The following is a 13033-nucleotide window of genomic DNA, read 5'->3' as shown; positions in this document are numbered from 1 at the left end:
AACATGTCTAAGAAGCAGATTTAAAAAAAACAAAACAAACAAGCCCTACCAATGAAGTTCATCATGGACTACCTCTACCTCAGTCTGAATTTGCTTCCCGGGAAAACCAAGTTATTTTAGGTTTTAGGGATGGGTTTAAAGCATAGCAGGCTTCTAGCAGACAGGCATATGAAACAAACATCTGTTCATCCTGCTATTCATTCAGAGTATCTTCTGTTTAGAAATGTCATACATAACCAAACATTCAGGGAAGAAACTGAAGGGCTCAACTTCCATCAAAAGAAGCCAATAAGCCAAGTGCTTTGGATGGAGCTCTCCTTCCTTGTCACAATCTGAGCCCTTCCTTCCCACATGTTCACCCATCAGACTTATACATAAAAAGGCTCCAAATCAAAACTTTCACAATAAGAACTATTTTCCATTCAAGGAGCTAACTTGGGTACAACCTCTATTTAAGCAAATCCTATCCTCTAACTAGATTAAGCTTAAATCCTACACTGCAACTGCCAGAAGGGGCTCTCTACAAACTACTTCTCACTGATTAATTGGGAATAGAAGATAGCTGGTCCGAGTCTTATCAAATTATTTCTAATGCAAGAAGCAGTAGCAGGTCCTTTCTCGAGGAAAACTCGCCTCATTCCCAAATACTGAAGGTACCTCCCCATAACTGGCTAGCTTGAATCCCTAGAGTGAAGTGAACCCTGCCTGTGGTCTGTACTAGCAGTTTAACTGTGGCCATACAACTTTCCCGCTGGCTACTGAACATCACTGGTGGCAAGGAGAGGAAAGGCAGTCCCCATCCAGCGACATGCTATGCAAACAAAAAGTCCCAGGTCATGGCAAAATCTGGGCTTACCTATCTCTCACTAGCTCAAAAAGTGTTACTAGCCACACATCTATCAGAAGATACTGAAAAGCAGGAAGAGTATGGAGTGGTGAAAGTTGAGAGACTAAGAAGCTGAGTTAATTTTCATAGGGCTTCTTGCCTCCATATTCAGCAACATCTATGATTTGGACAGAAACAGTTTTAAAATTCTTATACTAACACTTTTCAGGATGAAAATACAATCTGGCACTTAAGCGTTACAGTGCTCCCAGTGAGTTTTGGGGACGTAGTTTGGAGCTGTGAATTGTACAGGGTACATATGCTCTGGCTAATTCAAGATACAAACTCAAGGATGAAGGACATTTGGAGAAGTGGAACGTGAAACTTACAGTTAAAGGGCAAAATATGGAAAGTATCTCATGGTAGCATCATGACAGACATAACAATCCGAATCTTTCATATGGATTTGTCCAACACACCTCTCTCCTCCTCCCTCCCCAAAGTGAACCAAAAACCTAGTAACATGCAAACTCACTTCAAACAATGGAGAGGTCCAGGAGAAACTCTAGTTACTCTATTGACACTAGCACCATTCACAGTGCTGAGATGGACTTCAGAGATATAGAGAGTCACAGAGGAGGACTGCAATCGTGTTTTCACAACTTCCAGTGGACATGTCAGAATTGCACCAACAGTACCTCCACATCTGCAAAAAGAAATAGGATCATCACATTTTTAACTGCAAAGAAACTGAAGAATACATTCACATATAATTAACATTATACTCAACACAGTCAAATTGCAGAAGGTGAAGAAACAACTGGAACATGTGTGACAATGCTGCAGTTATTTGCCCTTGAAGGCAAGCAAACTGTTAAGTCAGTTTGTTAACCCCACAACTTGGGAGTGGAAATTTAGACAGACAGAAATAAAGTTTCCCAAAGTAGTGAAGGTGCACAGTCTTCAGTACGTGCTGTTCAAATCAGTTCTGGAAAGTAGTTCAGTATCTGAAATGTTTAACTTCTTATGGTAAATTTTAACTTTTTTTGAATGTTTAATGTGCTCCTGACCATAAACAAGGTGCCAAAAATCCTTAAGGGTAGAAAAGATTTGTGCACTATGCACACAGGGCTACATGTAAAAACTGGTAAAAAATGTGGTGTGGCAACTTAAAATTAAAATGCTTATGAAGACATCTTCAAAACTCCGTTTGTATTTTGGGCATTGTACTATGAAAGCAATGATTCTCTGAGTGCTTCCTGAGTTCTGCCCATTACAGCAAGACAGACTAGATACTGTAGAGTAGAACCTGGGAAGACAGAAGAGCTTTAAGTGGCTAACCAGGTGAAGACTTGCAGATTTTGCTTCAGTCTGCCACTTGTTTCTGTGAGCAAGCCAAGGCAAGCTGCACATGACTTGTGCTCACAGTAGTTAGGCCCATTTTGCTAGAGCAGAACACAGTCAAGAACATAGTGCCTTCTAGCAGCTCGGCTCAGAGGATTCTTCTAGTGCTTGTTCATAACCAATTTATTAATACGTACATTCCTATCTGTTTAACTACAACCACATACAGCCTCTGAGGGAAAAATATCAAATCCACAAATTTTGATTCCAAAGACAACCCCAAATTCTTTGACATTACCATTACAAGAAAAGTGCTTCCCTTGAACCTTTTCCGAGATCAGTATTCCTAACTTTGTCAAATACCTTTCTTAAAACTATGACCAGGACACTATATGCACCCTTTTAAAACAAACAAACAAAACCCTAAAACACACCACACAAAAAACCTGCACCAAACACAAAAAACCAAACCCCACAACACACAAAAAAAACCCACAAAAAAACACCAAACCCAGATTTAAGTTAGGGTATTAATTAATGCTGCTAACACCTCAGTCTGAAACCCACTAACACACAAATACAATTCGTACTAAATTCAGAGAGCCCAGCATTCACTTCTCTGATGCAATAGCTAGAGCTGGTGTTTGATTTTGACAAGACAGTTATCAGCTATTGTTGTAACATGAGAGGCTCAAACACCCCCAAAACCTTTAAAAACCTGTAAGACTTGTTCAATAGTATCTTTTAAATAACATCTTCCAAAATGCAAAGGAGAGTTCAGCACAAGTTAGGAGTAATAGATAAGACTCAAGATCTATAAGCTTTCATAGGAAGGTAGCTTTTAGTCTGTTGACTCTCTTCTACTGCCAAGAATACCAGAAATAATGGTAGTTGTTAACACAGCACTGCATCCTAAAAAACTAATCTGTTTGTATGAATTGAACTGTCAATACCAAACAGCTGCAAAGTAGGATAATGTTTGGTGATGTTCACTTAATGCTCTATTTAAACCTAGTGACCTAGAGGTATCCTATTACTAAGCCTAAAGGCATCTTGTCCCACCCATAACTCCAACATTAGACTGAAGTCTACTCTATTCCAAATTTTAATTGAGGAAAGAAGTCAAGTTTCTTTGTCAGTCTGGGAAAAAAGTGTTCTCACAGGAAGATGGAAGACACTCTTCCAGTGTATGCTGTACACATGCAGTAACAGACTGACACAGCTTTTAGAGCAGCATGTTTAAAACACCTCTGAATGAGCAATTTGCTTACTCTTCTAATGGTAAGCTACAAATAGACTTTTTAAAATAAGAGTTGCAGGAAGAGACAGACTAGATGTGCCAAAATTTATTTTAGCCAGTGTTGGAAGCAGTAGGAGCTGTAACATCTTAAGGTTCATGATGTGTACCACAGGTAGGCCAGCCCTCAAAACAACTTGACACAGAGCTTTAGAGCTTCCGCATCTTCAAGAGAGACAGCAAGTTACTGTTTCCTGCAGTTCAACAGCAGAGACTGCTGTATGGTAATGTGCAGGCAATGTAGGAAGTTGGCTTTAGCGTTTATTTCCTTTCTTGCAACCCCTCTGCTTCTGATCCCCTTGAGCCCTTAAGATCTTTCTCCATTTGATTTTGGACAGGTTACCCGAGGACTTATTTTCAAGCAACAGCAAGAGAAAGCACGTGGTACTGTTTATATTAGTGAGATAAATACTATGGGAGGAGGAAGAAAGGAGGAAGAAAAAACTTGGCCTGCATTCTTCCATAGGGCTTGGAATTTGGAGCCTTTAATGCTACTGGCTCCACAGCTACGTTGCACTGGAAAATTTTTCCAAAGTTGAAGATTAACGCTGACCTGGAGCTTGTATCCTGCATGCTGCCCCGCACCACACCCAAATCACCACAAGGGATGCCTGGCTGCAACAGCACTTCTGCCAGACATTCACTGTGGATGGCTTAGAAATACTTCATTCAGCAGTGGATTACTAGATTACTAGGGAAAAGGGCAGACATACAGCTACTCAAGGCTTGTTCTTTTTAAGTCTGCCTACAGCAAGTGTTGTTCAGCGATAACCAGCTGACATAACAGCAGCCAGCTCTATTTTTACATGCATCGTAAGGCAGCAGCAGATCACCTGTCTCCCTTTAAGAACTGTGCACCCTTTACCTGCACCACATTCTGCCATTCAAATAATTCAAATAATCAGCACTCTTGGCAGTTTCTTACTGTTGCATTGCTCGGTGGTTTGTTTGTTTTAACAGTTTAAGATGTCTCAACTGAACCTGAGAATATTTGAATGTTTTCCACTAACTATTGACAGTTTGGGTTAAAATTCTCCTCTGTCCCCTATTTTTAAGATCTCAAATTGCTACTTACAAATGAAGAAAGCAGAGAAGTTTTGTAGTGCTATGTGGTTCTGTACTGCCCACAAACAAGTCTTTGCAAAATCCCCAATTCCTACTTCTGTCAAAATGTCTACCTCACTCTCCCAGCCCTCAAAAAGCCCCATAATAGAGAAAGCATCTGGAAATGAAGGAGTGAAAGAAAAAGTCCCCAAAAATTGAGGAACCAGACCTTGCTCAGTAGTCACAAGATCCACTGAGTTTGAACTGAGCCACTAAACGATAGCATAGTCCAGGAACTACACTGATTTGCCTAGTTCACTTGAACTTTAAGATAAACACTGCAAGACTTGACAAAAATTGGTTTATGAGAAACTGTCAGTAAACATAGCTTGTAGGTAAACAAAGAGAGACAATTCAGTAACTATGCACCCTGGTACAAATAAGCAACTTCTAAGAAGCATGCCAGCTGTTCTGTCACCAGCATCAATGGCAGTGTATTTTACTTCAAAATATATTTCCGGCCTTGCTTATTTAACACACTAGTAGAAATACTGTGAAAGAGACAGCTACTTCTTTGTGCTCCAAGTCCTGGCAGGCCATTAACAGCCAGCCACTAGCTCCAGCTTAGCAAAAGTGTTCTATAAATTGCCTGTAGACTGCCGCCACCATTCCTGCTACCCTCCTCACTGGCTCAAATTAAGGGGAGTTGCTTTTATTTTGTGGCTTAACACAAATTGGGGAGTAGCACAGTTCAGAAAAACATTTCTTAAGAGTTAGAAAATTATTAGATTTCTTCTCAATAATACAGGTGGGATTTTTTTAAACTAAAGCAATTTCTACTACCCAAAACCACTCTGGGCTTCAGCATCTCCAGTTACATACTAGGCCCCAGCAACTGTGACTTGGGAGAACACTTACTAATGTGTAACTTTTTCTCCAGGATTAGATGAGTTTCACCTGGTAGAGTAAGTAGGTAAGCAAATCCAGTTTATACTCTGGCAGGAGTGTTAAGTGAAGAAGGACAAAACCCGAGACACTCCTCTGTCTGAATGTTTACAGCAGTTTCTAATGAATGCTGTTCAGAAGACCACTTGCTCACGTTACCTACCCTAAATTTGACATTTGCCTCTGATCAACATTTACTACAAGCCTTTTTCAGCTTTGCCAAGTGAGTATAAAGAAAGTCAGCTTTGCAAGTTTTTTTATCAGAAACACCTGATCATACAAGGGCATCAGAATCCACCTTTAGGTCCCAAGTAATTTGAAGGGCAGAAGAACAAAAATCAGTAGGTAAATCAACAAAAAATAAGCACACAGGTAAAAAAGGAAGATTAAAGTCCCACTACTATTGAGACAGTCAAGTTAGAGAATTAAATCTGCAGCTTAAACTGTACAAGAAGGCACAAGAGACATTGCACACAGTGAAACAGATACAGAAACGTAGTTATCATCTAACCTGCAGGATTGTGACAAACTTAAAACTACAACAGTAAAACTAAGAACTGTTGTCTACTTGACATGTCTTGGACAGAAGAATCTAGAAAGATGGCAATGCTCTCCTAAACTGCAGCTTATTGCAGAGAGCACCCATGAAAAAACCAAACAAAAAACCCCCAACACAAAACAAAAAAGCACCCACACAATCCTTAATTTGATCCCTAATGTGCACTTAGAAGTCCATCAACTCACCAAATTAACAGAAACAAACCTGGAACTATTTGGGCTTTAAACTCTGCTAGCACTTCAACACCGATACAGTATTGACAACCACTTTCCCCAGATAAACCCGTATTATTTGTGAGACACTGCAAGAAAACAAATATGCACATGCTTCAAAAACCTACTCCTGTTTGGCATTCAAATCCCAGGTTCTGTTTCCAGAGACGGTTGCAGAAGAAAACCTTCTTTTATTATTGCACTTGAGGGTACCTGCTAAGAAATCACCGCCTTTGTCCAGAGTAGTTGAGTATCTTCTACTGTTACCTTACACCCCTGCAAGTAAGAGCAGAGACAGCTCCAGCATGGATGAGCGTCTCAACTTCAGCCACTGTACTGTCTATCAATGCTCCAAAGCAGGCTAATATTCCCAATGCCAGTATCAGCTGACCTAGAATTGAAACTGTCAGTGCAAGAATTTTTATTCCTTCAGATAATTATGTATTTTAAACAAATAAAAGACGAGGCTGCATAGTGCTAGATTCAGTTCACCTTTCACAGTATGTGTAACCACAGCCTCAAAGACTCAAAGATAACCCTTGACCCTGTTATCTTGGGTCTACATTCATTCATATATTTTTCCAGCTGTTTCTCTTTCCTGTATGAAGATGAAAGTTCCATGCAAATACTGGCTGCCAAGAGAAACAGTGAGAAGATTGAGCTCAAAACTCTGTCAAAAGAAACAAAACCTAAGTCACTTGCAAACAGAACTCCTCCTAATCTCTTTACTGCTTACTGCAAATTCAGGTCCCAAATCTATCAGCAATTTCTTAGAGCTGTCTTACGACATATGGGTAACTTTCACATCAGCAGATAAAGTCGCAGGTTTGGATATTAAGTTTACAGTATCTCTCTTTTGATGGTATTCAAGGGCTTTAGCAAGTACAACTTTCAGAAACAGCAAGAATGTATCTCATTAATCCTGAATTTTTAGGGTTTTCCTGTTACTGTACTGCTAAACTTGTATATTATACACCTTTCTATCTTTAGTATTAATATGACAACTGGGACTACTGGCAGCCAGAAACCCTTAACCCCCTTATTCACCAATTATGTTTCTTTGCTGAAACTTAGAAAGTGTAAGTTAAGCTAACATCCTTAAACTAAAAATACTAATCAAACTTGCTATTTCTAATTAACAGCATAAAAATAAAATTCCCCTGATGTGCTGACATATAGAAACGTACAAGTGAAAACAGGAAAAACACTAGAAGGGGAACAAGCATCACTGGGTTCCATTATCCAAAACAAACATCAACACTTACTGTGTAGCTTCTATTAGGAACCAGGGTAAATAAATATTTACAATGACATTTGCATTAAGTAAAACCAGCTGAAAACATCAGTCAACTAGAAGGAAATATGACAAACACACCAGATTCACAGTTTCTCAAGCACCATCAGCAATTTGCATGCAAATTGATAACCTCATGGAGCAAAACCCAAGCTACTCAGTGCTTTAAACAAACACTGCCTTATTCCCCACCGAAGAGTATCTGAACACAAAAATAACCTGATGTTTGGACAGGAAGGTAATAACCTTCTCCTGTGCCTTACAACAGGAAGAACTCGTTCTGAAAGACATCCAGGGTTATGCCAGAAATGTGTACTAGGGTAGAGGCAAGTCCACATGCTTGGCAACTCAGTTATGGCTCAAGTGGCTATTTTCTGGAAGGGAGTAAGAAAGCCCCTATCATCACACTACCTGCTACATTACTAACAAATATCTTGTTAAATCAAAAAACCCCCAAGGGTCTTTCACCTTTACTTCATACATTTCAACAGTGTCTGATCTTTCTGAAGAATTCAAACATTTATCTTAAATATATTTTCTGAGTCTTAACTATTTCAGCCACTGCAGGGATTTGGTAAGAACCTCTGTCAGACAGAGTGATTTAAATTGCAGATCAATTTGAGAAAGTTCTATAATCAGGACAAATAAACAGAGACTCCTCCCTATACTCCCTCACACATTAAATTAGAAAATATCCAGCTTTCTGCAAGAAACACCAAGAGTAAAGAAAGAATCAAGAAGTAAACCTGAGACTGTCCAACCCTGAACTCAGAAAAGCAGCTGTCCACCTCCTAACCCAAAACGGTCCCTCCTTTTGCTGAGGAAACAAAGCCCAGGCGAGTTCCCATGCCCTGATGGAAGTTTGTATGATACAGAACTACTGTCATAAGCTTTCTGGAAATGAAGAATAAATCATAAAATTTTGTAGCCAACACCTGAATTTTCATTCGATCTACCAATTATGATTGCAAGCAGGTACGTCCAAAACACATTAATCTTCCCTATAAAGCAAAACATTAAGGTCTTTCAGCTACTTTTTTTGTTGTTTTAAGTAGTCTAATAACTAGAAAAGCATGTAACTGTGCAACTTGCATACTTGAACTAAAATGTTCATCTAAAGCCTACATTTCAAACACAAGACTTTGTAATTTAAGGATGCAGAATGTTCAATTCATTCTTCTTCTTGGTTTGGAACAAAAGCACCTGAGTTTATACTGCCAACATGCTGTCTACAGTGACAACAGTTGCTATTTGACTAGAAGGTAGAAAAAACAGAAGATACACAAAAAAAAATCTACAGTTTGATTCCTGAAACAGAAGAGTTCTGAGCAATGCAACAGAGTAGCTCAGAAAAAAAAAAAAAAGCAGTTTTATACCATGATCCAACACTACAGGCACCCAGCTAGTTCCTGCTCCCACAAGGACAAGATACTATTAGCAAATGGAGCTGTGGTAACTACATGGTTTGCAGAAACAGAACCTGACAAATAGGGGCATCATGATAAAATATGAACTAAGTCAGTGATTTCAAACGTGTCACAGCATGAAACTGAACTCCAGGTACACCATCAATCCATTCAGGTATGCTCCCTGCAATTACCCTGCAGTATAGAGTACACAATGGCAGTTTTGAATATAGCCTAGAAAACTACACTTAAGTGTCTTTAGGTGATAGCAAAGTTTCTGCAAGGAACCAATTGCTTACAAATTCTATCAGCTAAAACTAATTTTCTTTAAGGAAAGTGTTATTAAAAGTTAGTAACCTTTTTTTAATTACAAGGACTTATTTTTCTACCTTATTTCCTGTAAATGTGATGGTCTTCTCATGCTATGTATTTTCTACTTCTAAATGTGATTGCTATTATTTTTACATATCGAACTTCAGAGAATATCCTATTTAAAAGAAGTCAAGAAGGTCCAAGTAGAACATTGGGGGGTTTAAAGTAAATGAAGTAGTACTTTGTTGATGTTATTGGCTAATGCATGAACTAGTCCAGCGAAATCATTTAGATGAGCTTTCTTTTCTAGAAAAAAAAAAAATGCACCACTTCAATTCAATGATGATACTAGAAACTACATTAAAGCTGTACCAAAATGAGTACTAAATTATTTCTTTTTAGACTTACAATTAGTATATCTATCACAAAATATTGGTTGTATTTACAATTAACATGCAGCTATGAAACAGAGATGGGATTCTTAAAAATGAAACTACTTGAGTAAAAATCACTTTAGAAAAACAAAGTAGTAATTGCCGAGTAATTCCCTCACCATCACTGCCCCAGTGGCCAGCACTGCTAAAAAAGTCTTATCAAACCTGTTGGAAAGGGATAAGGATGCAGATAGGAAAAAAGGAATGAGAAAAAAAAATTAGAAATATGAAACTAACTCCCAGTGTAAACTTATAATGGCCCAGAAGTATTGCAGTTTGTTCTTGGTCATGAAAAAAGCTAGGCAGCTACAGAAAAACCCCAGGATGGCCCCACCTACATTACTAAAACAGCACTGTCATCAGTTTAGTTTCATCACAGAAAGCAGGAATTGAAGACATTACAAAAAAAAGGCCAGCAGATTGAGATAATCATGTTGTTTCCATACAGTCTCCAGTGAAACCTAAAGGAAAACAAAGCCTCCTTTCTTCAAGTTTCACTGAAGGCTAAAGATCACTCAGGTCATCTGTAGTTTACCATGCTCACAAAGAAGTCATGAGATGACCCTGAATAACTTTTCTACTGCTAAATGTGACCAATATACACTGTTAGCTTCGCCAAACTAAGGTTACAGGATACGCGTGGCTGGCACATGAGGAAACAGCATTCAGCCTTTTCCTCACAGTGTACCACTTGACCTAACTGGCCAGCAGCTAACCATAGACCAGAATTCTCTGCAAAAAATAGGAATGAACAAGTTAGGCTGAGCAATCTTCATCCAGTCTTAAGTTCCAGGTTTATAAGCCTATCTCTATCATTATGCATGATTCTGCCTCGTAATCTCCCCTGTGCAGAGCTATCAAGTTAAAGAGCTACAGTAAGGCAGCATTCCTTCTAGTGCTTTTCTGAATGTTTACAAGGATGTGAATTCTGAAGAAAAAAGTAAACACTACCACATCTTGGGCCTCCTGCTGCATAATCCCTCTCCTCATGAACAGGGTGCCAGAAATCAGGGCAGTGAAAAAGCACCCACATAAGCACTAAATCAGGTGTGTAACAGTGAAAACCCACAAAGTGTGCCAGAAGTAGACAAGGTGCTTATGTGTATCCAACTCACCCAGACCTGCACAGAGTAAACACTACATTCTTCTTCCACCTCAAACACCCCAGTTTAGTCAATGAGTACAAATGGAAATCCAGGCTTCAAGCTCTCTTGGGATGCAAAGTATGTTCTCAGTCTGTCACTTCTCCCACTTTCACACAGCCATGCTCACTACCCAAATACACTTTTATTGTTACACCAAACAGGATCCCCAGCTTTCTCTCTTAAACTAGGTGCTCCTCCCACTTTACCCCTGGAGGGTCTGCAGGCTGTGTACCCACAGACATCCTGAGCATTACAAAGCTTAAAAAGATGAACACAGCCTAACACCTGCAAAGGTACAAGAGTTACCTCAAACCTAACCAAGGCTAGAAGGGCCACATCTTTACTTCTAGCTATATCCTTCCCTCCAATTTCTTCTCTCCTCATGGACGGAAAGCTGCACAACCATGTCAAGCCCCACACCTAAAAGCAGTACACAGAGCATTTAAATGCATTCAAGTAATACAGTGGCCCTTCGACACTAGCATTACCAAGTAGCCATCTGTAGACTACTGAGAGGACAAGCACGTTTGGGCAGCCTCTCTGACGCGGTGGGGGAGCCCAGGCACAGAGTGCTCAGCTTGTTTCTCCACAGAAACGACAGCTAAGGGGCAAACTCCTGGAACGGCGATCAGAGGGAACGGGTTATTTTTACGGGAAACCTTCACCCCCGCTTCCCCCAAGGGCCCACGTACCAGCCGCTCGCTGCCCGTAAGCAAACGCAACACCCGGGGCCGGGCCTGGCCTGGCCGGCACCGCACGCCCGCGGCGTGGCCAGGCTCCCGGCGAGGCCCGGGGGCGCCGGCCGGGGCAGGCAGGGCTCCCCGCCGAGCTGGGCCCAAACGCGGCAAGCGGCGCGGGGCAGGCCCGGAAGGGCACCAGGGCACCGGGCGGGAAGCGGCGCGCCGGGAGCGCCTGAGCGCGGCCTGCCGCCCCCCGCAGGGACCCCCGCGGGCGCAGGGGAGGGGCGGGAGCCCTCGCAGCGCTGCGGGGACGCCCGTGCAGCCCTCCCGCCCCGCGGGGGCCCCGCCACGCCGCCGGGCAGCCGCTCCAGGCCGCGGCCGAGCCCCCGGCTCCCGCCCCCTCCTAGGCCAGGCCGCGGCGGGCGGGCTGAGCAGCGGGGCAGGACCCCCGCAGCCCCAGGGAGGGGGGACGGGAAAACCCCGCAGGAGCCATTTCCGCGACAAGGGCGCGGGGGGGGGGGGGGGGGGGGGAGCTACAGGGCGGCGCCCACCACACGTCCCGCTCCGCTGGGGCGGCGGAGCCTGCGGGGCAGGAAGAGGGGCGGGCGGGCGGCCCCACCTGACAGCCCGCACGGAAGGGCCGGGAGCGGTACCGTGCCCGCTCCCCGCCGGGGGGCGGCGGCTTCACCTACCCGCCAGCAAAGAGATGCACCAGGGTGTCTCTCTGGCTCATCCTCGTCGCCTGCACCCGGGCGGGAGGGAGGGGTGCCGGGCGCTTCCGCCCCGCGCTCGGCCGAGCCGCTGCTCGCAGGGCTCCGCATAAATACGGACCGCGGCCGCGCGGCTTCCTGCGGGGGGGGGGGGGGGGGAGGGGGGGCGTCGCTCCGCCTCCCGCTCGGAGCCGCTGCGGCAACCGCCAGGCCGCGGGCCTCCCTCATGAATATGCAACGACTGCCCCCTCCCGAAGCACAGAGGCCGCTATTGGCTGGAGGGTGCGACGTCACCGGGGCGCCCCGCCCCATAAGCTGGGCGGGGAGGCGGTTACCGGCTGCCCTTGAGGCGGGAGCTGGGGGTGTGCGCGCGGCGCTGGTGTGGCGCGCTCGGTCCCCTGGTGCGCGAGCCCTTTCTCCGCGTGGTCCCCGCTGCGCGTGCCCCTTCCCGCCTGGCGGGCGGGCGTCCCAAAGCGGTGGCGTTCCCAAGGCATGGGGTGGCCTTAGGTTTCGGTTCCTCTTGCTTTCTGCGTTACAGGCCATGCCCTCAGTCACCGAAGCCCTGCGCCTCCCCAAAGAGGCACGCGAGCGCTGGCTCCTTGGGCGTGTTTCTGAGGTCAGGGTCGTTGCTTATTGGATGACTTTTGGTTTTCTCCAAAAATACACGGGTAAGGGAAAATAAATAAGGCCATGCCACTCCTAAGATTATGTATGAAGCTGTTGTCCAAGTCAACGCTTCGACAATCCAAGCACCTAAAAGCAAATAAATGACGGGCTAAAATGCACGTCTGCATAATAAATGCAAAATTTTTCCAAAACATAAAG

The 13033-nt window shown here is 43.4% G+C and overlaps 1 protein-coding gene across 1 annotated transcript in view; it reads right to left on the bottom strand.

Moving 5' to 3' along the window:
- SLC25A36 (solute carrier family 25 member 36) overlaps positions 1 to 12231 on the bottom strand; it is a 29762-nt gene extending 17531 nt beyond the window's left edge. Inside the window, exons 1-2 of the mRNA XM_075716708.1 lie at positions 12191 to 12231; positions 1362 to 1532 (exon numbers count right to left, since the gene is read on the bottom strand). Coding sequence (XP_075572823.1) covers positions 1362 to 1532; positions 12191 to 12231 — 212 coding nt within the window. The remainder of the gene's footprint in view (positions 1 to 1361; positions 1533 to 12190) is intronic.
- Between the last annotated feature and the right edge of the window lie 802 nt (positions 12232 to 13033).

Source organism: Pelecanus crispus, chromosome 9, assembly GCF_030463565.1.
Source record: "Pelecanus crispus isolate bPelCri1 chromosome 9, bPelCri1.pri, whole genome shotgun sequence".
In the NCBI taxonomy this organism is placed as follows: domain Eukaryota; kingdom Metazoa; phylum Chordata; class Aves; order Pelecaniformes; family Pelecanidae; genus Pelecanus; species Pelecanus crispus.
The sequence above is the reverse complement of the archived record's forward strand: the minus strand, read 5'-3'. Positions and strand labels throughout refer to the sequence as shown.